This window comes from Oryctolagus cuniculus, chromosome 1 (genome assembly GCF_051225735.1).
Source record: "Oryctolagus cuniculus isolate XC-2025 breed Fujian yellow rabbit chromosome 1, ASM5122573v1, whole genome shotgun sequence".
NCBI lineage: Eukaryota > Metazoa > Chordata > Mammalia > Lagomorpha > Leporidae > Oryctolagus > Oryctolagus cuniculus.
In genome coordinates this window covers 12,595,134-12,618,769 of record NC_142867.1, presented here as the reverse complement: position 1 = coordinate 12,618,769, position 23,636 = coordinate 12,595,134, and the positions used below count along the sequence as shown (strand labels likewise).

At 41.4% G+C, this 23,636-nt stretch overlaps 1 protein-coding gene and 1 pseudogene across 2 annotated transcripts; both read right to left on the bottom strand.

Moving 5' to 3' along the window:
• Positions 1-537: 537 nt before the first annotated feature.
• On the bottom strand, positions 538-16,383 carry CBLIF (cobalamin binding intrinsic factor). Its single transcript, XM_002709184.5, has 9 exons — positions 16,172-16,383; positions 15,333-15,509; positions 14,597-14,710; positions 14,035-14,175; positions 12,205-12,386; positions 8,275-8,452; positions 6,632-6,833; positions 4,299-4,417; positions 538-813 (listed from the first exon to the last, which is right to left on the bottom strand). The coding sequence occupies exons 1-9, from the start codon at positions 16,248-16,250 to the stop codon at positions 752-754; spliced, it is 1,254 nt and encodes a 417-aa protein (XP_002709230.1). The 5' UTR covers positions 16,251-16,383; the 3' UTR covers positions 538-751.
• Positions 16,384-20,373: 3,990 nt separating this feature from the next.
• LOC100356430 (integrator complex subunit 12 pseudogene) lies at positions 20,374-21,925 on the bottom strand (annotated as a pseudogene). Its single transcript, XR_016216757.1, has one exon. The product of XR_016216757.1 is annotated as an integrator complex subunit 12 pseudogene (transcript).
• Between the last annotated feature and the right edge of the window lie 1,711 nt (positions 21,926-23,636).

Genomic DNA, 23,636 nt, shown 5'->3' with positions numbered 1-23,636 from the left:
CCAGGAGTCAGGAGCTTCTTTTGGGTCTCCAATGCAGATGTAGGGTCCCAAGCACTTGCATCATCTTCCACTGCTTTCCCAGGCACATTAGCAGGGAGCTGGACTGGAAGAGGAGCAGCCGGGACATGAACCAGCACCCATGTAAGATGCCGGCTCCGTAGGTAGAGGTTTAACCTACTATGCCACAGTGTTGGCCTCTCAACTTGATTTTAACTAGTACAAACATTGAGGGAAAAAAGGAGAGTGTCATGATATTATGTCACTTTCTCAGTCTGAACCATCTGGGAATTTCGTAAGAAAAGATTTTGGTCATTTCATGTATATATATGTACAGACATATGCATATATGTTTACATTAGGTGATTTAAAAAGGAGTACTTGGTAAAAACCAAAAATATAATTTAGTTTATAGAAATAAGGAGTGTATTGTTTAGTTAATCAAGAAGATCAAAATGATCTTTTTTTGGAAATCTTTTTATGTCACCCCAACATACCAACTGGGTTCTCTCTCTGCAGGTGTAAGTAACAAATGACAGCTTTGTGCTGAGAAACTGGGCTTTTTATTTTCATAGGTCATAGATTTTGAGACTCCAGAGAGCTCTGAATTATTTGTTTTACATAGCAGCTTTCTGTTTTTACCAGGAACATGATAGCACTACAGATATCTATTTTTTTTATTGATTTGAAATGAAGCAAAACCTATTCCACCCAAGTTTGTAGATGCTCAGTAGAAGTTGAATCCACCTCTTGCTTAGTACTGTGTGAAGTTGGCTGTGATGTGCTCCTTGTTGAAGGGTACATAGTAAGCAACCCCTGGAAAGAAGCAGAGAACAGCAAGAGGTCACCATGGTGCATGGAACCACCCCAAAGGATCAGGCCATAAACCGAGGTAAAATCACCCTGGAGAGAACTGGACAGCTGATTATTACGGCAGAAACAACAGAGTTTGTGATTCCAGTCTCCAACTCACCATAAGCTGTTTTTCTTCTGTGTTTTTTTTTTTTTTAAGTTTATTGTATTTATTTGAAACGCAGAGCGACGGAGAGATGGAGAGGAAGAGACAGACACACAGAGATTTTCCCATCTGCTGGTTAAGTTCCCAGATTGCGACAACAGCTGGGGTTGGGCCAGGCTGGCGCCAGGCTGAAGTCAGCAGCCAGAGCTTCATCCAAGTCTCTCATGAGGGTGCAGGGGTCCAAGTACTTGGGTCCCTTCTGCTGCTTTCCTAGCCACAGTAGCAGGGAGCTGGCTTGGCAGCGGAACACCTGGGACTTGAACCGGACCAGTGTTCTGATATGGGATGCTGGAGTTGCGGGTGGTGGCTTAACCCATTGTACCACAGCACCAGTCCCCAGTAAGTGGTTTAAAACTGGGAGCTTCTTTTCTTCATGGAAAATTTTGTTAATGTTTACTCCAAAGAGCTATTTTTAGGATTAGAAACAATAATTGCTGGGTGCCAAATACAGTACCTGACATGCAATAATTGTGGAATAAATGGTGGCTATTATTAAAACAGGTTATTTAGGCCAAGATTAAAATATTCTAGGGAGGATCTCATATTCATTTTTGACAATTTTGTATGAAATAAACAAGAGTAACAGACTGCGAATTCTTGTCTTTTGGGACTGGAAAGATAGACAATGACAATATCTGTTATCTTTCAGGTGGTCAGGCAACAAAAAGAATGGCAATTCCAGGCCCAAACTTTTTTGGTTCTCAGAGAGTATTTCTTTACCATCGTTTCTCCTAGAAAAGAATAGTAACTAGGAGACATGCGAATAAGCCTTCTATAAGTTCCCAGGGCAATTTCTCGAGATGAAGGTGGTAGAAGGAATGATAATGATGATGATTAACATTTTTGATTACAGACCATGCAAAAAGCCCTGTAGTTATTTATTTATTTAATTTTGTTTTAAATTTTGTTTATTATTTATTTTCATTTTATTTGAAAGGCAGAGAAACAGAGAGAAGAAAAGAGACAGACACAGAAAAATCTTCCATCTGCTGGTTCACTCCCCAAATGTCCTCAAAGCCTGGACTGCATCAGGCTGATGCCTGGAGCCTGGTACTCAATCCGGGTATCCCACATGGGTGGCAGATACCCAAGTACTTGGGCTATCACGTGCTGCTTTCCAGGGTGTGCGTTAACAGGAAACTGGAATTAGGAACAGAGTCGGGACTGGATCCCAGGCACTCCAGTATGGGATGTGGGCATCTTAAATGACATCTTCACCACTGTGTAAGATGTCTGCCCCAGCATCTTAAGTGACATCTTCACCACTGTACAAGATGTCTGCCCCTTTGTAATCATTTAATTAATTAATTAATTATATTTATTTATTTATTTGACAGGCAGAGTGGACAGTGAGAGAGAGACAGAGAGAAAGGTCTTCCTTTTCCGTTGGTTCAACCCACAATGGCCGCTGCGGCCGGCGCACCACGCTGATCCGAAGCTAGCAGCCAGGTGCTTCTCCTGGTCTCCCATGTGGGTGCAGGGCCCAAGCACTTGGGCCATCCTCCACTGCACTGCCAGGCCACAGCAGAGAGCTGGACTGGAAGAGGAGCAACCGGGACACAATCCTGCGCCCCCGACCGGGACTAGAGCCTGGGGTGCTGGCGCCGCAGGTGGTCAGGACTAGCCTATTGAGCCACAGCGCCGGCCCCCTTTCTAATCATTTTAAACACATCATTGTGAATCCTCAAAATACCCAAGAAAAGGTTAATGCTACTACCATTTTATTGTTGTAGAAACTGCGTCTCATGAAAGCTCTGTAACTTGCTTAGTGAAGCCATGTAAATTAGTAATAGAGGAACTTCTATTCAAGGCCTGTGTGGGGGGCCCAGCGCTGTGAGGCAGCGGGTTAAGGAGACCTGGCTGCTCCACTTCCCACCCAGCTCTCCGCTATGGCCTGGGAAAACAGTAGAAGATGGCCAAGCCCTTCAGCCCCTGCTCCCATGTGGGAGACCAGGAAGAAGCTCCTGGCTCCTGGCTTCAGATCGGTGCAGTTCCAGCCGTTGCAGTCAATTGGGGAATGAACCATCAGATGGAAGACTTCTCTCTCTGCCTCTCCTCTTTCTGTGTAACTCTGACTTTCAAATAAATTAAATATCTTTTAAAAAAATTAACTTGAAAGCCGGCGCCGTGGCTCAATAGGCTAATCCTCCACCTTGCGGCGCCGGCACACCGGGTTCTAGTCCCGGTTGGGGCGCCGGATTCTGTCCCGGTTGCCCCTCTTCCAGGCCAGCTCTCTGCTATGGCCAGGGAGTGCAGTGGAGGATGGCCCAGGTGCTTGGGCCCTGCACCCCATGGGAGACCAGGAAAAGCACCTGGCTCCTGGCTCCTGCCAGGATCAGCGCGGTGCGCCGGCTGCAGCGGCGGCCATTGGAGGGTGAACCAACGGCAAAGGAAGACCTTTCTCTCCCTGTCTCTCTCTCTCACTGTCCACTCTGCCTGTCAAAAAAAAAAAAAAAAAAAAAAAAATAACTTGAAAGTAAAAAAAAAATTAAAAAAAAGGCCTATGTGACCCCAGTCTTTATTGCAGGCTTTGTTGCAACGCCACACATTCTGATCAGCCAGATTTTGTTAAATATATGATAGACTTTAAGAAAAAAAGCACTGCCATTATAATGTGGGGTAATGAAGCCTCTTTGGCAATGCTGTGAGTTCATTTGGCTTTACATCTCTCTGTCTGAAGACGATTAACAACAGATTCACTAGGTGACATCATCTTTAGTCAAAACCATATACCAGCGGACTCCCAGTTGGAGGATATTTTAGTGTTTGTGAAAAACATTGAACGAATGCTAAATTTTTGCTAAAGTCTGACTTATTCTTCCCACTTTCTCCACAGAAACATGCATGCACAGACATTCGTTTGTTTGGAGATTTAAAGAAAGCCATGACAGAAAAAAAGGGCAAAGAATGAAGTTTTGAATGTAGCTATGGAAAAACGCACATTCATCCTAGAGTTTGGAAATGTGAGCTTGATTGTTCACTCTATCAAATGCTAGAGGCATGTCTTGTGGGAATACCTTCAATGTCTCTAAGACTTAATTTTCTTCTCTGTAAAGAGAGTCACTAATAATTAAAGAACTGTCTGTCTATCTATCTATCATCTATCTCTATTGAATGTATGTATACAATAATATATGCATATGTATGTATAAATATAACAAATAATCATTGTATATACACATGTGATCTCACAAGTATTTTTTGATTGTATGAAAAAAATAAGTAATTAAGGAGTGTAGCCTTCAAATTATGGAAGACATGCCCATTCCTTTTCTTTCCTCACCTTGATTCAAAGGTGTACTGCCACTGAGGAACTCCCAGTATGTCTTGTGATTAGCATTTTCAGCAATATTGTTGATAGAAGAGACGATAGGGCCCCAAGATGTCATGGTGGTTTCAAATCTAAGGATAAAATGATATACGATTAAGACCTCATTTGAGATCAGGCAATATGAAGATAAGAAGTAACAAAGACATTCTAAATGCATAAAGACCAGATAAAATCATGCCCAAAAGAGAAATGCAGTGGTTAATATGAAATTATCCCACTTGAAATGAAATAAAAATGAGTGGATTTTCAAAAAAATCTTTAAATAAGAAAATGTTTAAAAATGTAAATGCCCCAAAAAGTGTGAATAATTCAGTGAATGATGGAATGAATGCCTAAAATTGAAGGTTGTGAAAAGAATTATATTTTTCAATCAGTTTTAGTAACATGGGAAAATACTTATGCAAAAATGTTAACTAAAAATGTGGAATACAAATTTTACATAAAATATCTGCCCCAGGTAAATGATGGATCACACTGTTTGTAATACGCATGTGAAAAATCACCTACAGAATCATGAATCATAGTAATATTGGATACATTTTTTGGATGGATGTAGCCAATTTGTTGTCTTCTTTATGCTTTTTCTCTCAACATTTTTACTATCTGTATTTATTGTATTTACAAACAGAAAAAGAAAAAATCAGGCAAAATAAAAGCAAATCTCAGTGAAGGAAAGTATATTCAAGGGGTTTGTAAATTAAATATTCCTCATGAAACTTTTACCCTGACCTGTCTATAGAAGCCAGTGCAGTGAGGAGCCATGCAGTGGGCAATAGATATCATGTGCTTAATATAGCCCTGTGGCTAGATCCCCATGCAGTCTCACTCAATTGTTGACTGCTTGACCTTTGTCCATATTCCTCACAATGTGAAGACCCCTTGTATGCATGGAGTTCAACATGTTTTTGCTCCGAAATAAACTGATCTTTCAATTCAATTTCCATGGACATTTTCAAGTACCCTTGTTATTATAAATGGGATTAAAAGTAAATGGGTCTCACAGTTTGTTGGGTGCACATATTTGCTACCTACTGCACAATCATCAATTCTATCAGATAACTATCCAATTTTTTTTTTTTTTTGCCTGCGCTGGCTTCTTTTTTTTTTTCTTTATTTTTTATTTCTTATTTGACAGGTAGGGTTATAGACAGTGAGAGGGAGAGACAGAGAGGAAGATCTTTCCATTGGTTCACCCCCTCAATGGCCGCTATGGCTGGAGCTGCACCAATCCAAAGCCAGGAGCCAGGTGCTTCTTCCTGGTCTCCCATGTGGGTGCAGGGCACAAGCACCTGGGCCATCCTCCACTGCCCTTCTGGGCCACATCAGAGAGCTGGGCTGGAAAAGGAGCAGCCAGGACTAGAACCTGGCGCCCATATGGGATGCCGGTGCTGCAGGTGGAGGATTAACCAAGTGAGCCACGGTGCCAGCCCCATTGGCTTCTTTTTTCTAGGACTCCCTCTATATACCTTCAAAATCCTTCTGAATTTTCTATTTTGAACACCCCAAATTAAGCAATTCTAAGCAGATATTCTTCTTTCTTGACATTTTTGTCAATAATTTTGTAGATCCTTTCTCTTGACCTTCACATTTAATCATCTACAGAGCCCCAGAGAGTCTTGCTTGGGTGAGTCCTTTATGCTAGATGAAGTCTCTGTCACATCACAGCTTCATTATTAAGTCATGGCCTCACTCTCCCCCTTGTCTCCTACTCTTGTAACCCAAGGAACATTCACAACACGGATTTTCTTAAAAATTTGCAATGCTTCTCTGAAATATGAAGACTAATTTCCTTGACCTTGTATTTAAGGCTGTTTACAATTTCACGCAAGCTATCATTTCAGACATCATTCAGTTCAGTCCTTATTCTCTCTAGCCAAGCTGGGCCTACTCAGTTACCCCCTACTGAAAATGTTTTGCTGTAGACAATCTTTCTCTCTAGAATGACCCTTTCCCATATTTTCCTAAGTAGAAATTATTTATTCTACTTGTTGCAATTCCACAGAGCCTTCTTTGACTTTTCTAATGCACAATGGATTCTCTCTCCTCTGCATTCTTGTTTTTAAATTTCTGTGATGTATTGACCTGTAGGATTTCATTTTTCATGAGATCCTTGCTTAATTACTCCATTGCAAACTCCTCATGGGGTTATCAGATTTAAAAATCCATAAATTATCAGAAGGAAATAGAAAACGAGAGAGAGAGAGAGAGAGAGAGAGAGAGAGAGAGAGAGAGAATAGGAATTTGGGTTCTGGTTAGGCCTGGGGAGAATGGCAAATGCCACTTACTTGAACATAGGATTTTTGCGCTCTGCTTCTTCTAAGACCACGAGTAGCACTGATCCATTTTTCACACTGACATTGATGGTCACATTGAAGAGCAGATCCACCCCCCTCAGCTGGTTGTTTATTGTGTATGTGACAGTGATGTTGGATGCTGAAGTGGGGGCAGGGGTAAGTTGGCTGGGTAGAGTTGGCTGTGTCTCAACTCCTGTGAAGAGCAAAGAGGCCAAATTTGTCAAAGATTCTGGCATTTGTTTTATAGGTACAAAATCTCTGTCACTAGCAACTCATTCAAGAAAATATTTTTAAAAAGTAATACATGTCACAGAGTTTAACAAAGTGCTTGGATAGCAAGTGTAGAATCCTGGCAAGGACTCCATGGACAATTTGTTAAACTTGGAAAATCATTGGGAAGTAGGAGTCTTAGGAGTCAGGTAAACGTAGCAGTATTTGGTACAACTGGGATCAACTTGCTTGATCTTGTTCTCTATGAATTCTGCATTTGAGACAGACAAAGAATATCTGATCTCTTGTTGTCCTAGGAAATACATGCACGCTGGCATTGTCGCATAATGGGTTAAGCTGCCGCCTGGAACGCATTACATATAGGCGCCAGTTCAATTCCTGGCTGCTCCACTTCTGATCCAGCTCCTGCTAATGCACTTAGGAAAGCAGAGGAAAATGACCCAAGCACTTGGGAGACTTGGATGAAGCTCCCAGCTCCTGGCTTTGGCAAGGCCTGGCCCTGACTGTTGCAGCCATGTGGGGGGTGAACCAGTGGATGGAAGGTCTCTCTCTGTCTCTCCCTCTCTTTCTGTGTAACTCTATCTTTCAAATAAATGAAAAAAATCTAAAAAAATTAAAAAATGAAGTGCATGCAATTTAAATGGAACAATACTTTATATTAATATTTGAATAAAAAGGAGAATTAGAGGAATCCATATCAAACACAGATTAGTTCTGGGGTGATAAATTTCTGCAAAAGATTTCTACTTTTTAAATCCATATTACTTCAGTATTTGAATTTTAAGTATCTCAGCATCATATTTGTAATTGAATAAAGAATATTTCAACTTAAAAAGCAGCATTGCAGGTTTTCACCCCATTCCTTCAGTGTGCTGTTAGCACCAAGCTTTCATATTTGGGACTTTTAAAGCTTGACTGAAATATCAACTCTGTTCTCCTCCTAAGCCTCCTAAACAAAATCAAGGATCAATCATTACTTCTTTTTTGCATTTTCATTGTATATGGATTCAATTTCTATTTAATACTTATTCTAGTCTTCCAAATATTCTAGTTTTTGTCTACATAGCTGTCTCATGACTTTGGAAGAGCAGACATCGTAAGATATACATAATGCTTGGTAGTACATTTTCAAGTGAATGAATGAAGTTATTTTATATGGAATTATGGAATTTTCCCTCCTACAAAATGTTTTGTACATACCAGGTGCTCAGTGAATGCATGCTGAAGGAAGTAAACACGGGTCTGAATTTTGGGGGGCAGGTGTTTATGCAGTAGCACACACTCTTGGGAACTGAAAGTCAGGTGGGGCTTCATCCACAGGTGAGCAATGGACACATCATTACTGGCCTAAGTTTCTATGTGTGACGTAAGAATTGAGAGTCAGGTGTTAAAAGAGCTCTTACCAGGGCTACAAGTCACGTGGGGCACATCTAGGTACGTCTTGCCTCTTAGAGAAGGGAGGATTTGCGCAATGGACATGGGGTTCTGGAATTTCCCCTGCTTAATCTCATCAAATATTGTGTTCATGGTCATCTCGCAGTTCCACTCCTTTCTCGGTTTCTCAGGTGTGACAGAGAGAGCCTGGGAGAGATAGGGTGAAAGAGAGAGAGAGAGGGTGAGAGAGTGAGAGTAAGGAACTAAGCATATATGGAGTGGTTCCTGTAAGGAATAGACTTGATCACTAATCTTTTTGATCACTTAGAATCTAAAACTTAAGCTACCAAAGGTTTAAACTACATCTATCTTCTTTAATGTGATGTCATCACTTAGCATGGTGTCTGTCACATAGTAGTCACAGAACAAATAGCTGTGTTACAATCAGATTTGGGGAACACTATTAGGGCAACAATTTAGCTTGCCAACAATCTTGAGAAGAGTAACACATTACGCTGTCAGAAGTCATTAATAACTCTCCATTAAGGCATGTGTTAGATCTATTTTCCAGGTAAGTTTGTACCTGAGAACACTGATGGAAGAAAGAGGGGAAGTTCTGTGACAGAGGAAATGCCTTGTGAATGCTGTTAGCAAGCGATATGCATCTCCCAGGCCACTGGAAGGGCACTGGCCTCCTGGAAGAGGTTGAGCAAAGCCTGCAAAGAAGGGTTAGAAGCACTACTGTTCTGCTGGGAGAAAACACGAACAATGCTGGAACTGTGAAATTTTTTTTTTTTTTTTTTTTTTTTTTTTTTTTTGCAGACTACATTTCATTTAACCTAACAGCAGCCTTGTTATTATGGGGGAGATGAAATCTAGAGAAATTCAATATTTGTTTGAGATGGTGGCAGATCTGAGACAAGGCAAGGACATTTTAGATGGAAAAGTTTACATATTAGAGACCTGGTGACTCCAGTTTTCAGGTTGCCTGAGTAATCGAAGAAATCCCTCTGGGCTATGGCATTTAGATATGGATGAGGTCTTGCCCTTGATAGGAAAAGCTTTCATTCCCAGGTACAGCTTATCAGAGTGTACATAGCAGGTGATAAAATTCCAAATAGAATCCACAAGTCAATTTAGTTAAAGTAAATGTTTCTCTGTGGGGCACTAAGTTGAAGCAAGGTTATTTTATGTGAGGTACACACACACACACACGTAACTCCTCAAATGATCTTATAATCCGTTACAGACTTTCTTTATCTTCTACAAATCTTTGTAGGCCCTTGAAAATACTCTTTAGATCCAGACGTGGATCAAAACTAGGCTTTTGTTCTATGACAAAATGTCATTGACCACGGCATACAAGCTATCTTTTTTATTTAATCACTTTTAAGCATGGTATGTTGGAGTGGGGACTTTTTATGCAAGAGATTGAGTAGGAGCAGGGAGGGAGAGAGGGAGAAGGAGAGGGAGTTGGACTTGGAGCTATAAGAAGCATCTTACAGAATTCAAACTTCAGTGTTACACTAGGGAAGCATAGGACTGAGTATGGACTTGGTTCTAGGCAGATGTGGCTCTATCATCTACCAGGGGCTTTTAGAAAAGTTTAGTCAAATTTAGATGATTTTTGCTAATCATTTTGAACAAAAATCTGCCTTTTTGAGATTAAGATAAAGGACTTAGAAAAAAAACAATTGGCCGGTGCCGCAGCTCACTAGGCTAATCTTCCACCTGCGGCGCTGGCACACCGGGTTCTAGTCCCGGTCAGGGCGCCGGATTCTGTCCCGGTTGCTCCTCTTCCAGTCCAGCTCTGTGCTGTGGCCAGGAAGTGCAGTGGAGGATGGCCCAAGTGCTTGGGCCCTGCACCCCATGGGAGACCAGGATAAGCACCTGGCTCCTGCCTTCGGATCAGCGTGGTGCGTGGTTCACATTGGGGTGGGAACCAACAGGAAAGGAAGACCTTTCTCTCTGTCTCTCTCACTATCCACTCTGCCTGTCAAAAAAAAAATAAATAAATAAATAAAAAAAGAATTAATCTTTTGAGCCAATTTTTTTTTTTTTGACACGCAGAGTGGACAGTGAGAGAGAGAGACAGAGAGAAAGGTCTTCCTTTTGCTGTTGGTTCACCCTCCAATGGCTGCCGTGGCTGGCACGCTACAGCCAGTGCACCGTGCTGATCTGAAGCCAGGAGCCAGGTGCTTCTCCTGGTCTCCCATGCCAGTGCAGGACCCAAGGACATGGGCCATCCTCCACTGCACTCCTGGGACACAGCAGATAATCTGGCGCCCCGACCAGGACTAGAACCTGGGGTGCCGGCGCCGCAGGCGGAGGATTAGCTATTGAGCTGCTGCGCCGGCCAAAAGATTGATTGGTAAAATTTAATATTTTGAGCACTCTGGCCTCAGAATCAGCCCTAAAGGCACTCGGATCTGGCTGAAAAGCCCATGAGAGTATTTCAGGCATGGAAAGCCAAGACACTCTGGCAAAAAGATCTCTGTGAGTGAGATCCCAGTGGAAAGAACAGGTCTTCAAAGAGGGAGGTGCCTTTCTCTGAAGGGAGGAGAGAACCTCCACTTTGACTATGACCGTGTCTAAACAAGATAAGAGTCGGAGAACTCAAGGGGCTTCCATAGCCTTGGAAACTCATAACAGGTGCATAGGGAGATTACTGATGCCATAAACAGGAGTGTCAATTTGTAAAGTCAACAACAGGAGTCACTGTGCACTTACTCCTCATGTAGGATCTCTGTCCTTAACGTGCTGTACACTGAGGCTTAATGCTATAACTAGTACTCAAACAGTATATTTCACTTTGTGTTTCTATGGGGGTGCAAACGATTGAAATCTTTACTTAATGTACACTAAACTGATCTTCTGTAAAAAAAAAAAAAAAAAAAAAGAAATTATCAATTCCCAACTTGACTCGCACTGGGGTTAAACATGACAATAGGTCTGATCTGATTTCATCATCATTTAAAAAAATCATCTATTATTTTTCACTTTATGTTTCTGTGTGGGAGCAAACTGTTGAAATACTTACTTAAGGTATACTAAGCTGATCTTCTGTATATTAAGATAATCGAAAATGAATCTTGATGTGAATGGAAGGGGAGAGGGAGTGGGAAAGGGGAGGGTTGTGGGTGGGAGGGACGGTATGGGGGGGAAGCCATTGTAACCCATGAGTCGTACTTTGGAAATTTATATTCATTAAATAAAAGATAAAAAAAAAAGAAAAAAAAATTTAATATTTTGGATCAGAGCTGTGGTGTAGTGGGCTAAGCCTCTGCCTGTGGTGCTGGCATCCTATAGATGCACTGGTTCTAGTCCTGGCTGCTCCACTTTCAATCCAGCTCTTTGCTATGGCCTGGGAAAGTAGTGGAAGATGGTCCAAGTGCCTGGGCCCCTACACCCATGTAGGAGACCAAGAAGCTCCTAGCTCCTGGCTTTGGATTGACCTAGCTCCAGCCGTTACAGCCATTTGGGGAGTGAACCAGCAGATGGAAGACCTTTCTCTCTGTCTCTCCCTTTCATTGTCCATAACTCTACCTCTCAGATAAATAAAGTTTTTTAAAAAAATTTAATATATTTAAAGGACCTACCTTATAATCTTTATTATTTATACATCAAACTTTCAATAGTCTGTAACTATTACTAATAAACTGATTATTTTCACTAAGAAACCAATAAAGTTCTTGGATTTATTTAGTTTGCTTCATTCTCCAAAGAAGGTAGACAGATTCATATAGATTTGTTATCACATTTTACCTATGAGGTAAGGAGCAAATAACACTTAGCCTGCGTTGTACCAATGGATAAACTAATGCAGTCACTACAAAAAATATACCTCAAGGTACACCAGTAGGATTTACCCAGAGATGTTAGCAGAGGCCTGATTTCTTGATCCTACAATTTTATCTTATTGGCATGGACCCAGTCAAAAGTATCCAGGGTGTGTTTACCTGCATAGCAAGCCCAGTACTGTAGATATCTCCTATGATGCCATTGTCTTTGATCCTTGCGCTGATATTCTCTACAATATTCTTTAGTACCTGACCAAACAGGTCTCTGTAACTTTCTTCTGACCCCACAGGGATCTTGTTGTACATACAGGTCAGAGCCAAGGTCGCCACTGCTCCTGTGTCTGTGAATCACAGCGGGGGTAGGATCACCACCACGACAATATAAACATCTCGCATTAGTTGTGCGCTACTTCTAGTTACATGATCTCATGTAATCCTCTGAGAAATCTGTGAATTAGGATCTGTAATTATTTTCATGTACAAGTTTCCTAGGTCACACAACCAGCAAGTAGAAACACCAGACCTGAACCCAGATCTGTGTAATTCAATGGCTCATGATTTGTGTTTGTACAGACTGGCAGTATGTTGAATCCTACTTCTCTTGTCCCAATGTCTATCTTTCAAAATGTCACCAGGTTTTGAAGGCCAGTCTTCATGTTCTCTCAATGAAGCCTTCTTGGTCATCCCAGCCCAACAGATAGAGTCTCTCTCCTTTAGCATTTGTTGTTTATACCTGTTTTCAATTTTGACACTCTCTGATATTCAAGGAGTCTACAAAAAGTTCATAAACATTGTGTATTGTGAAAATACTATGCGTGGATTTCAAAAGTTTTTTTTCCCACTAAAATACATGTATCTTTTAATTCAGTTTTCAATGAACTTTTTGAAATGTCCTCATGTGTTGTTGTTAATTGTGCTCAGTGAATGCTTGGATGGTGTGAACTTTGCATCCTCCCATAGCACTCAGCACAGGGACTTTTTCATCATTTGTGAGTGAGAAACTTGCAGACTGAAGGAACAGTTCTGGGATGAAAAGACCAGACCAAATGAAAAGCTCGCCAGGTCGCATCTTTTATTTCACTGATCTTTGCTCTCCACACTATTCTCTGAGAGTTGCATAATGTCACCGAGGGTGACTGTGTTACTGAATCCCAGAGCAAAGACGTCCAAACTCTCTAAAACTGGCAGAGATACCTCAGCAACGTGTGAGGTCCCAGATAGCAAAGGGACATCTGTCCGTTGTTTGACCCACCTACAGGCTACTAGAGCAAACGTGTACCTGCTTGTCCGATAGAAACAGAAACATGAGAAGTCACTAATGAGGCATGTGGAAGGAGGTGAAAACCCGAGGTAACATTTAGAGAATGACAGAGGGCAAAAGTGACCATGCAATATGACAGTGGCTCCCAGAGAGATGGGATAATTAACACAAAAGGGTGGCCAAAAGAAGGCCATTAGTAAGCAACCGTGTTTTCAGAACAAAGGAATGAGATGGCCCCAGCTTTGCTTTGAATGAGGAAATCATGGGTTTAAAGGTTCAGGTAGCAGCTGTTTAATTGAAAGAGAATATTTGGATATAACAATGATAATCATTGAGAAGAATAGAGTGTGGAAACATCAGTATTCATTAGAGAGAGGGAACAGGGTTGGACGGAGGCAAGACCTCAAAATTTAACTTAGGATCGACTTCTGACTTGGGTGACATGTTTATTGTTCCCAGTGGAGGTTCTGCAACTGTTAGAATATATGAAGTATTACCTTGGTTTCTGTGTCTCACTATTTTCCCTTTATTTGTTTATGCCTAATTCACATATCCAACAAGCTTTGTTAAGTATCTTCCATCTACACACTTTTCCATCATCCTTGGTTCTTTCCCTATGGAAAGCTCTCCTCTCCCACTCCCCTCTCCAGCTCCACCATTCTGTGCACTGTGCCTCACCTCGAATGTTCCCAGTTCAGGACAGTTTTAAACAGTGGTGATCTACTCACCCACACTGAAGGGAGAAGAACTGGCCAGCAGGGTCTTGGCAAAACGTACAGCTATTGGTAAGGTTGCCTCTGAGTTCTTCTGGCACAGGGCCAAGATGGCCAGACTGGGGCTGTAGAAGGCTGATGCGTCAGCGTTGGGACCTCAGAAGGGGACAGAGAGTCATTATTAGGTGAACAATCACTATTATGGAGACATTTGTGCAGAATGAAAAGTCAAAACTTTTAAATAAGAATTGCTAGAAAACCTGCCCCCAAAGAAAGACACAGTATGGGCAAAGGATAGCTTCAATGGTTCCTAGAATGGGAATGCCATCTGACATTTGAATAAAATAAAATGAATGATGATTTCATCAGACAGGTGATGGACTGACAAGGCCGTGTTCCTGGAGGTAATGGTACTTCGTTTTGGATTGGAAGTGAATCTCTCACTTGTGGGATTATTAGAGGGATCAGAGTGTCTCTTCCCTAACTTTCCATTTTTACCACCTCTAACTTCCTTGGATTTTAAATGCCCAGAAAGGAACCGTGCCTCCCTCTGCCATCTCTCCCAATGATGTCTCACTTGAAGGTGCCCACTTCTGCATCTGACTTTGCAGAATGGATACTTTATTCCCAGGGTCTCGGCAGGAGGAGGTGAGGGCCATAACGGTGAGGGCAAGCTGCCCAGTGGTTAGGTCTGCAGAGGAGAGAACAAAACAGTTACACAAAGATATTCTCAGGGAAGAGACCACCAGCAACCAGGGCTGACCCAGACCATGTTGACTTTTTAATAAAGTGAGTAGATAGGCTTTGTCTTTATAAAGAAAGAATATGGAAAAAATACTTGATGATATATTTAATCTCCTCAATTAATTTAATTAATTGGTTTCTGTGTGACTTGAGAACTCCATCAAGAATCCCTGGTATCTGGTTAGAAAAGCTACAGAGAAAATTTCCATAGGACAATTCAGAGTTACAAAATAATTTAAAGCTTTTATCTAACTTGAGCCTCAAGGTAATTCCTGGGAGGTAGCAAACAGAGATTTTACTATTATTATCATTGATATTGTTATTAGAGTTGGGGAGAGGTTGAGCAGGATTAGTGATCTGTGCAAAGTCCCAGAGTTAATAAAAGGCAGAGCCAGCCTGGAAGCCGGATCTTTAAACATCTGATCTAGAGCTCTTTGTGCTTTTCTGCCCTCTTCCATGAGTGCTCTGACCTCACACACACTTCTTTCTAGGTATTTAGCAGGTAGGGAGAAGTATTCATGGGACTAATCCAAAATTCAGGGAGCATGAGAGGGGCGTGGAGATCTTACCTGCAGGGTCACTGGCCATGAGCTCATAAGTCAGGAGCTTCTGTGCCTCCAAGCCATAGGCTCCAGCCAGGTTCATGGCAATAAGGATGCTGGGGTTTGGGAGGGCTGATGAGGTCACCGAATCCTCCATGAGCACTTGGATGCCATTAACCAATGACTGCTCTGATGCGGGAACCGCTGGGAAGAGAAAACCCCTAACCCTTATTCTTTGCCCTTAGAAACATGATTCCTATGTCTTTTGTTTCTTTTAGGAAATGACTCAGTTAACGTTGGTATTCTAAGTGACTTGAGAGAGATGGAAAAAACATTGAGATTTTTCTTTGGAAGACAATTATTAGTCCCTACAACTTCTCCATCCATATCTTTAAGATAGAAAATATGTTTTTTATGGAATAACTTCAAGGACTATGGCTCATGCACATTTCACATGATTTCTAGAACCTCCTAGGAATCAGTGATTTCTTTGCATCCCCTTTTTCCCAGCTGTTCCATGAAGAATATTAAATATTTTGGATATGACCTATTCTCAGCAGGTATCAACATTTCCCACTAGGACTTGGTCAACGTTGCCATTATTTATCTTTGAATCATCAATCATTAATCACACAAAAGAACTTCAACCTCTCAATTAAAAATGAATAGACTTGCCTTTCAAAGAGCTTGTGCCATCAAGTCAGGAAAGATGAAAAACACATACACCTGACTTACCTTTATTGGATCTCCAGCTATGATCATGATTTTCAACCACTTTCTCAGCAGCAGAGCTCAGTATCTGAGGTCTCTGCCTCTCCCTAGGGTGACTGCTTCCCTGACTTCCCCAGAGAAAATGCCATACTCACAGCATGAACTTTGGGTCTGAGTACTGGTCCCAGCCAAAGCCCAGAGAAGGTTCAGGAGGTGGAGGGCGAACCAGGCCATCTTACTCTTTCCGTCCTGTACCAGCACTCCTGTCAAATACCAGTATTTGCAAGTAGAGTCTTTCTCCACTTTCTCTTATATGCGCTTCTCTTTGTAAAATGGTTGGTTCCTGACCCAGCCACTTCTACCTACCTTCACCTCTCCTTTTCTTATATACCTAGTTCCATTTGCTTATCTAAGATTACCTACTATAGACACTCCAGTGTGTCTAAAGGTGACTCTTAGGCAGCACAGTCATGTGAAAAACATAAGGCTGGATATGCAGTGAAGGAGGTGACAAGAAATTGTCCTTTGCCAAAATCCTAGGTCATTCCATCAGGAAGTCTGGCTAATATGCAAATATAAACAAGACTTCTTTTAGGATAGCTGGCCAGGAAAATCTGTTGGCTTTTTATTAGCAACCACTTCATTGAGGTTTGGGCAATTCATAGGTGTCAGCTCATTTCATGGTGCAATACACCTACTTTGCAATACACCCTTTTAAAGTCTCAGGTGGGGATCTTCCAGGTGAAGTTGGAATTCATGCAATCGATTAAGCTGACATGGACCTGGGTTCTAGCCTACACTTTTTGAAATTGTTTGGCGTTAGGTAAGAAATGGATCCCATGGCCCCAAAATTGTTTTTGACTTTTCTTTCCTTATCTAGGGGTAAAAGCAGTTTCCAACTCCCAGTACTTTTAAATAATATAATCTTTAAGGTAACTGGAAAATGTGGCATCAACTTATATTAAGTACGTTTTTTTTTTTTTTTCAAAAACGTAGCTATCCCCTAAAGCCGAATACATCTCACTACAGCAGAGAACTAGAAATAATATCTGAAATTATGAAGAGAGGGCTGATTATTTTTCTGCATTTTCAGTTCTTTTTTAGGAAGAAATCCTTCCATGGCTTCCATTTTGGAATGAAAGTCAAAGTCCTTTTAATGACCTACAAGTCTTTATAAGATTTGGCTTTTCTGACCCCACCTCCAACCTGTGTTTCCCTTGCTTACTCTGCTCCAGCCACACAGGACTGCTTGGTGTTCCTTGAGTGTGTCAGTAGCCTTTGCATTCTATGTCAAGAGATCCAGGGCAGTCTTTTTCCATATATCCTCATGGTGGCTCCTCACTTCCTTCATATCACTGCTCTGAGGTAAGTGCATAGACAGACCTTTCTGGACCATATGATATAAGGGAGTCTGCCCACCACTGACACCCATCCTGACCCTTACCTGTAACAGCCCATCATCTTCTGTCATACCAGGTGTGTGGTTGGTTATTGTTTTTTTTTTTTTGAATGACTGCATTAATAGGCAAGTATGAGACATGGATTAGAAGGTATTCTTTTCTTTCTTGGTGGCCCCACCTCCTGGTGTTTGCACCCTGTACAGTCCCTGTCTCTAAAGCAACCTCACTTCTAATGAGTGGGATGCAACAAAAGTGGTATAGGGGGCTGGCATTGTGGCACAGTGGGGTTAAGCTGCTGCTTCTAATGCTGGCATCCCCTATCAGTGGCTACATAGCTTCTCATCCAGTTCCCTGCTAATGCTCCTGGGAAGGCAGAGAAGATGGTCCAAGTACTTGGGCCTCTGCCACCCGAGTGGGAGACCAGGATAGAGTTCCTGACTCCTGGCTTCAGTGTGGTCCTGATCTGGAGCTGTGGTGACCATTTGGGGAGTAAGCCAGTGGATAGAAGATTTTCTGATTTTCTCTCTCTCTCTCTCCACACACATACACAACACACACACTCTCTCCCTGTCTCCTTCTCTATCTCTATCAGTCTTCCTTTTTTTTAGATCAATTTTTGTCTTTTATTTCTTGTTCACACAAAAACCTTTTTTCTTTCTTAACTAACCCATTTATCCCTATTCTTTTTTTTAACTTTTATTTAATGAATATAGATTTCCAAAGTACAGTTTATGGATTACATTGGCTTCCCTCCCCCATGACTTCCCTCCCACCCGCAACCCTCCCCTTTCCTGCTCTCTCTCCCCTTCCATTCATATCAAGATTCATTTTCAATTTTCTATATATGCAGAAGATCAGTTTAGTATATTAAGTAAAGATTTCAACAGCTTGCACCCACATATAAACACAAAGTGAAAAATACTGTTTGAGTACTCGTTATAGCATTAAATCTCAATGTACAGCACATTAAGGACAGAGATCCTACATGAGGAGTAAGTGCACAGTGACTCCTGTTATTCACTTTACAAACTGACACTCCTGTTTATGCCATCAGTAATCTCCCTATGCTCCAGTCATGAGTTTCCAATGCTATGGTCGCCTTTTGAGTTCACCGACTCTTATCTTATTTAGACAAGGTCATAGTCAACGTGGAAGTTCTCTCCTCCCTTCAGAGAAAGGTACCTCCTTCTTCAAAGACCTGTTCTTTCCACTGGGATCTCACTCACAGAGATCTTTCATTTAGGTCCTTTTTTTTAAAAATTTTTTTTTTTTTTTTTTTTTTTGCCAGAGTGTCTTGGCTTTCCATGCCTGAAATACTCTCATGGGCTTTTCAGCCGGATCCGCATGCCTTAAGGGCTGATTCTGAGGCCAGAGTGCTATTTAGGACATCTGCCATTCTATGGGTCTGCTGTGTATCTTGCTTCCCATGTTGGATCGCTCTCCCCTTTATTTATTCTATTGGTTAGTATTAGCAGGCACTAGACTTGTTTATGTGCTCTCTTTGACTCTTAGTCCTTTCATTATGATCAATTGTGAACAGAAATTGATCACTGGGACTAGTGAGATGGCATTGGTACATGCCACTTTGATGGGATTGAATTGGAATCCCCTATCAGTCTTCCTTTTAAATAAATAAATAAACCTTTTAAAAAATATGCCACTTGGAACAACATGCTCCCATAAAAAACAGTGGTGGGATGAAGTAAGACTGACTCCCTTCTTGCTTGCTTTTCTCCTCTAATGATTCTTGCTCCTTGGTTTGATGAAATTGGCTGCCAAGTGTGAGCTGCCTACTGGAGAAATCCTTATGGTAAAGAACTGAGGGTACCCTTCAGCCAACATGCAGCCAGGGAAAAGAGTGATCCTGACAACAACCATACGAGCAAGGTGGAAAGCAACTCCTTCCACAGCTGAATTTTGAGATAAAGGCAGCCCCAGCTGATGTCTTGATGGCAGCCTCCTTATAGACCCGGAGCCAGGGGACTTAGCAAATCCACCCCTGGATCTTGATCCACAGGGACTATGGGATAATAAATGTTTTATTTTGGGCTAATTTATGGGGTAATCTGGTATGCAGCAATATATATATCCAATAAATGGTTATGGTAGGAGAGAAGACCAGAAAGATAGTTCAAGTCTATGCAGCAGAGGGCCTTGGATGGTACATGAAGTAGTAGGCAGAGCAATACCACTTTGACTCCCCTACCAGGTGTCTAATTCCTAATTGCTTGCATCTGTCACATGTTAGTTCGGTTATATAGCAAAGGGGAATTGAAGTCACACATAGAATTGAGGCTGCTAATGAGCTGAACTAAAGAAGGAAATGTTAGCTTGGAGTACCTGAGGGGGACCAGTATAATCACAAGGGTCCTTATAAGTGGAAACGGGAGGCAGGAGCCAGTCAGAAAAGCAGATGTGAGGATGCAAGCAGAGGTCAGGCTGACACAGTTGCTGGGTCTGAGCATGGAAAGGGGCCACGAGTCACGGATTGTAGGCAGCCTCCAGAAGCTGGAAAGGTTAGGAAGTGGACTCTCCCCTGGAACCCAAGGAGAACACAGCCCTTTATACTCCTTGGTTTTAGCCCAGTGAGACCAATTTTGGACTTCTGATCTCCAGAGTTGTCATATAATACATTCATGTTTACTAAATTGTGATAACCTGTTACAGCAACAGAAAGAATCTAATATGGATTAGGAACTCGGCAGGTACTGATCTTGGGTTCCAGCGCCGACTCATGACGATCCAGAGATGGTTGCACACCCTTTGTGGGCCACCTCCTTCACATGCACTTCCTTTAAGAAATCACGTACAGCCAGAATTGCTGCAAGACTGATTGTGACACAGTTGTTGCAGTTAGCACGTAACCTCCAGAACAAAACCCACACTGTCTATGCTTCTCTTAAGTAATGCATTTTGGTAATTTTTGATTAACTATTCATTGACTTATCCTGTGCCTATTTTCTTTTTTTTTTTGATTATGAATATTTTTATTAAATTACAGTACATTTAACAATATATGTTCTAGTAATAAGTTTTTACCTTTTGGGTACTATAACATCACAACTGTTTGGACACCCTATTTCTTGAGTTTCTTTTGGGCGGCTTTCTTCTTAACCATCTGTAATCTCTTCATAGCATTGAGCTGTGATTCTTGTGAAGTTGGACCTTTAAGGGATGCTGAGGAAGAGCTACTAGATTCTGAAGTACTTTTACTAGTGGTACTTCCACCAGGGCCTGATGTCCCACTATTTCCATTCCCACTTAGTTGGTTGCTGCTTCCTGGAACTAAACTACTTGGACTGGGAAGACCTACTTTGCTGACATTATCACAACTAACCGAGCGACTAAGGCCAGTTTTGCCTAAGGTCAGAGGTGGAGGTGGTTTCAGTGGTACAGTGGGTGTTGAACTATTATTGGAACCTATTTTAGAACCTATTCCACCTTTGGAAGATGTTGCCAGACCAGTCAAACCCACAGGCTTCTGGCTGGCTGATGAGGCAGCAGGTTTTCCACTGTTGTTTTGTGTTGTAGAACTCAATTTTGCTGTTGAGGGACCAGTAGAAGATGTTTTGACTGCAAACGCTGCCCACCCCGTTAGGCCACTAGTTACCGAAGAGGAAACACTGGTACTAGAAGAATGTCCTGAAATAACCGTGGATGTCTTGACTTCTGTTCTCTTGAATGCTTGGAAAGTTGTCTCTTGCTTGAGTTTAGTTTCTGGTTTCTTAACCAATGGATCTTTGACAGCTGGAGCTACAGAAACAACTGTAGGAGCTGGTTTCTGTGGTGGTTTCTGAGTTTTTTGAGCCATTCTTTTCATCTGTCTGGTACATCGGGCACAATACCACACCAGGCGAGGGTCATTCACTTCCTTGTCTGTTACCTGGGGTTTATGGCAGTCTTGGTGGTACAGATTATGGCATTCTTGACATTCGACTAATTGATTACCAGATGCTACTGTCATCTGCCTACAAACAACACAGACCAGTCCCATCTCCATAGCAAAATCATCAGCACTGGTCTCTTCAAAACTGGAAAGGTCAGCTATAGCTAAATCCTTGCTGGTTTGGACAGTAATGGGAGAGGACCGCGTCTCGGATTTCTCTAGTCTAGGTTTCTTTGGAATATCAGCTCCTTCAGTAACATCTGATTTTATTTTATCAGCAGGTCTCTTTTCAGCTTCCTTCTTTACCTTTTCAGTTGTGAGGACCTTGCCATTATTATTGCCTGAAGAAGATGGATGATGTTTTGGGCTCTTGCTTAATAGAAATAGCTTTTGTGCTTGAAATTTTGGGTGGCTCCACATCCTTTTGAGATGGACGGTAACTCGCATCAACACCCCGGGCCAAGGACTCATCAAGTAGTGCTTTCAGTTTCTCAGCAGAATCTTTACTCTTTGAATGTAAGAAACCTAGTGCTTTCAAAAAAATAGGGTCAAGTTCCAAGTTCACAGTAGCAGCCATTGCAAACACCGCTCCGCCCCGCCGCTCCGTCCGTTCCCAGTGGTCCTGTGCCTGTTTTCTTATTTCAAACTGTCCTGATGCTCTCTGGACAACTCTATAGAGTTTATTTATGGTGATTATTTTTGCTGTGATAGCAGATGGAAGTTTTCCCCCTTGGACTCAGTCTAGGTTCTGTATTAGTTTCAAGCCTTAGCAGCTTTTCAGAAGGTGTGACCGGAAGTAGGTTTTCACGAGCCAGTGTTGGTGGGTTGCTAAGGGAGTGTTATATCATTGATCTTCACAACATCTCTCATATAAAAGGTGTTTGTGTCAGCCTGCAGTGGTGCTGTGTTCTAGCAAGAGACTTCTGCCTGGAAGAAACTGAGTTGTTTCAGTTAAAAATGGAGGTTAGGGGAAAAAAATGTAGGTTAGAAGTGCTAGAAGGCATTAAAAAACATGCAAAATTAGAGTGGTTGTTGAAGCCAATTAGAAGATTTAAATGAGAACATCAAACAAAATCACTTTAAAATTTATTTATTTAAAAATTTTTAAGGGAAACAAATTTCATGTATTTCATAAATATAGATTTTGGAACATAGTGATACTTCCCACCCTACCTTTCCTCCTGCTTCTTCTTTTAATCCCTCTCTTAATTTTTACAATGACCTACTTTCAGTTTACTTTATACTCACAAGGTTAACCCTAAGTAAGTAAAGAGTTCAAAAAATAGTAATAAGAAAAAAAAAAACCACTGTTATTCAACAGTAGAGACAGGTTTGTAAACAATCATCAAATCTCAAAAAATGTCAATTTCACTGCTATACATTACATTTTTTGGTAATCTATTAGTTACCACAGATCAGGAAAACATGGTATTTGCCTTTTTGGGACTAGCTTATTTCACTAAGTATAATTTTATTGCAAAAGACAGGATTTCATTCCTTTTTTTTTTTTTTACAGCTCTTAGTAGTATTCCATGGATGGAGTATATATCACAATTTCTTTATCCAGTCATCAGTTTATGGACACCTGGGTTGATTCCATCTTATTTATTGTGAATTGAGCTGATAAACAAGGGGTACAGATAACTCATGTCACTTTAAAAAAAAGATTTATTTATTTATTTGAAAGTCAGAGTTACACAGAGAGGCAGAGAGAGAGAGGTCTTCCATCCGCTGGTTCACTCCCCAATTGACTGCAATGGCCGGAGCTGTGCAGATCCAAAGCCAAGATCCAGGAGCTTCTTCCGAGTCTTCCACACAGGTGCAGGGACCCAAGAACTTGGGCATTTACTACTGATTTCCCAGGCCATAGCAGAGAGCTGGATCAGAAGTCGAGCAGTTGACTTGAACAGGTATCCATATGGGATGCCAGCACTGCAGGCAGTGGCTTTGCCTGCTACTCCACAGAGCAGTTTTACCTTCACAGCAAAATTGGGAGTAGGGTACAGAGATTTTCCATACATGCATTGTCCTCACGTGTGCACAGCTTCCCCTATTATCAAAGGCCATGCTAGAGAGATACATTTGTTAATAATTAATAGACTGACATTGATAAATTAAATAATAACTGCATAGGAAATTATTTTTTAATGTTGTGATTTAATGTTATTTTATTCCATGTCCATATGCCAGTTCGAATAATATCTCAGATACACTTGAGAAAATAGATCTAATACAAATTTAGTGCTTTACTGGTGTTTAATCAATGTTATCAAAAGTGAGCTAAAATCATTGAGAGTGTCATAGCTCTCCAAGAAACCTATCTAACCATGTTAT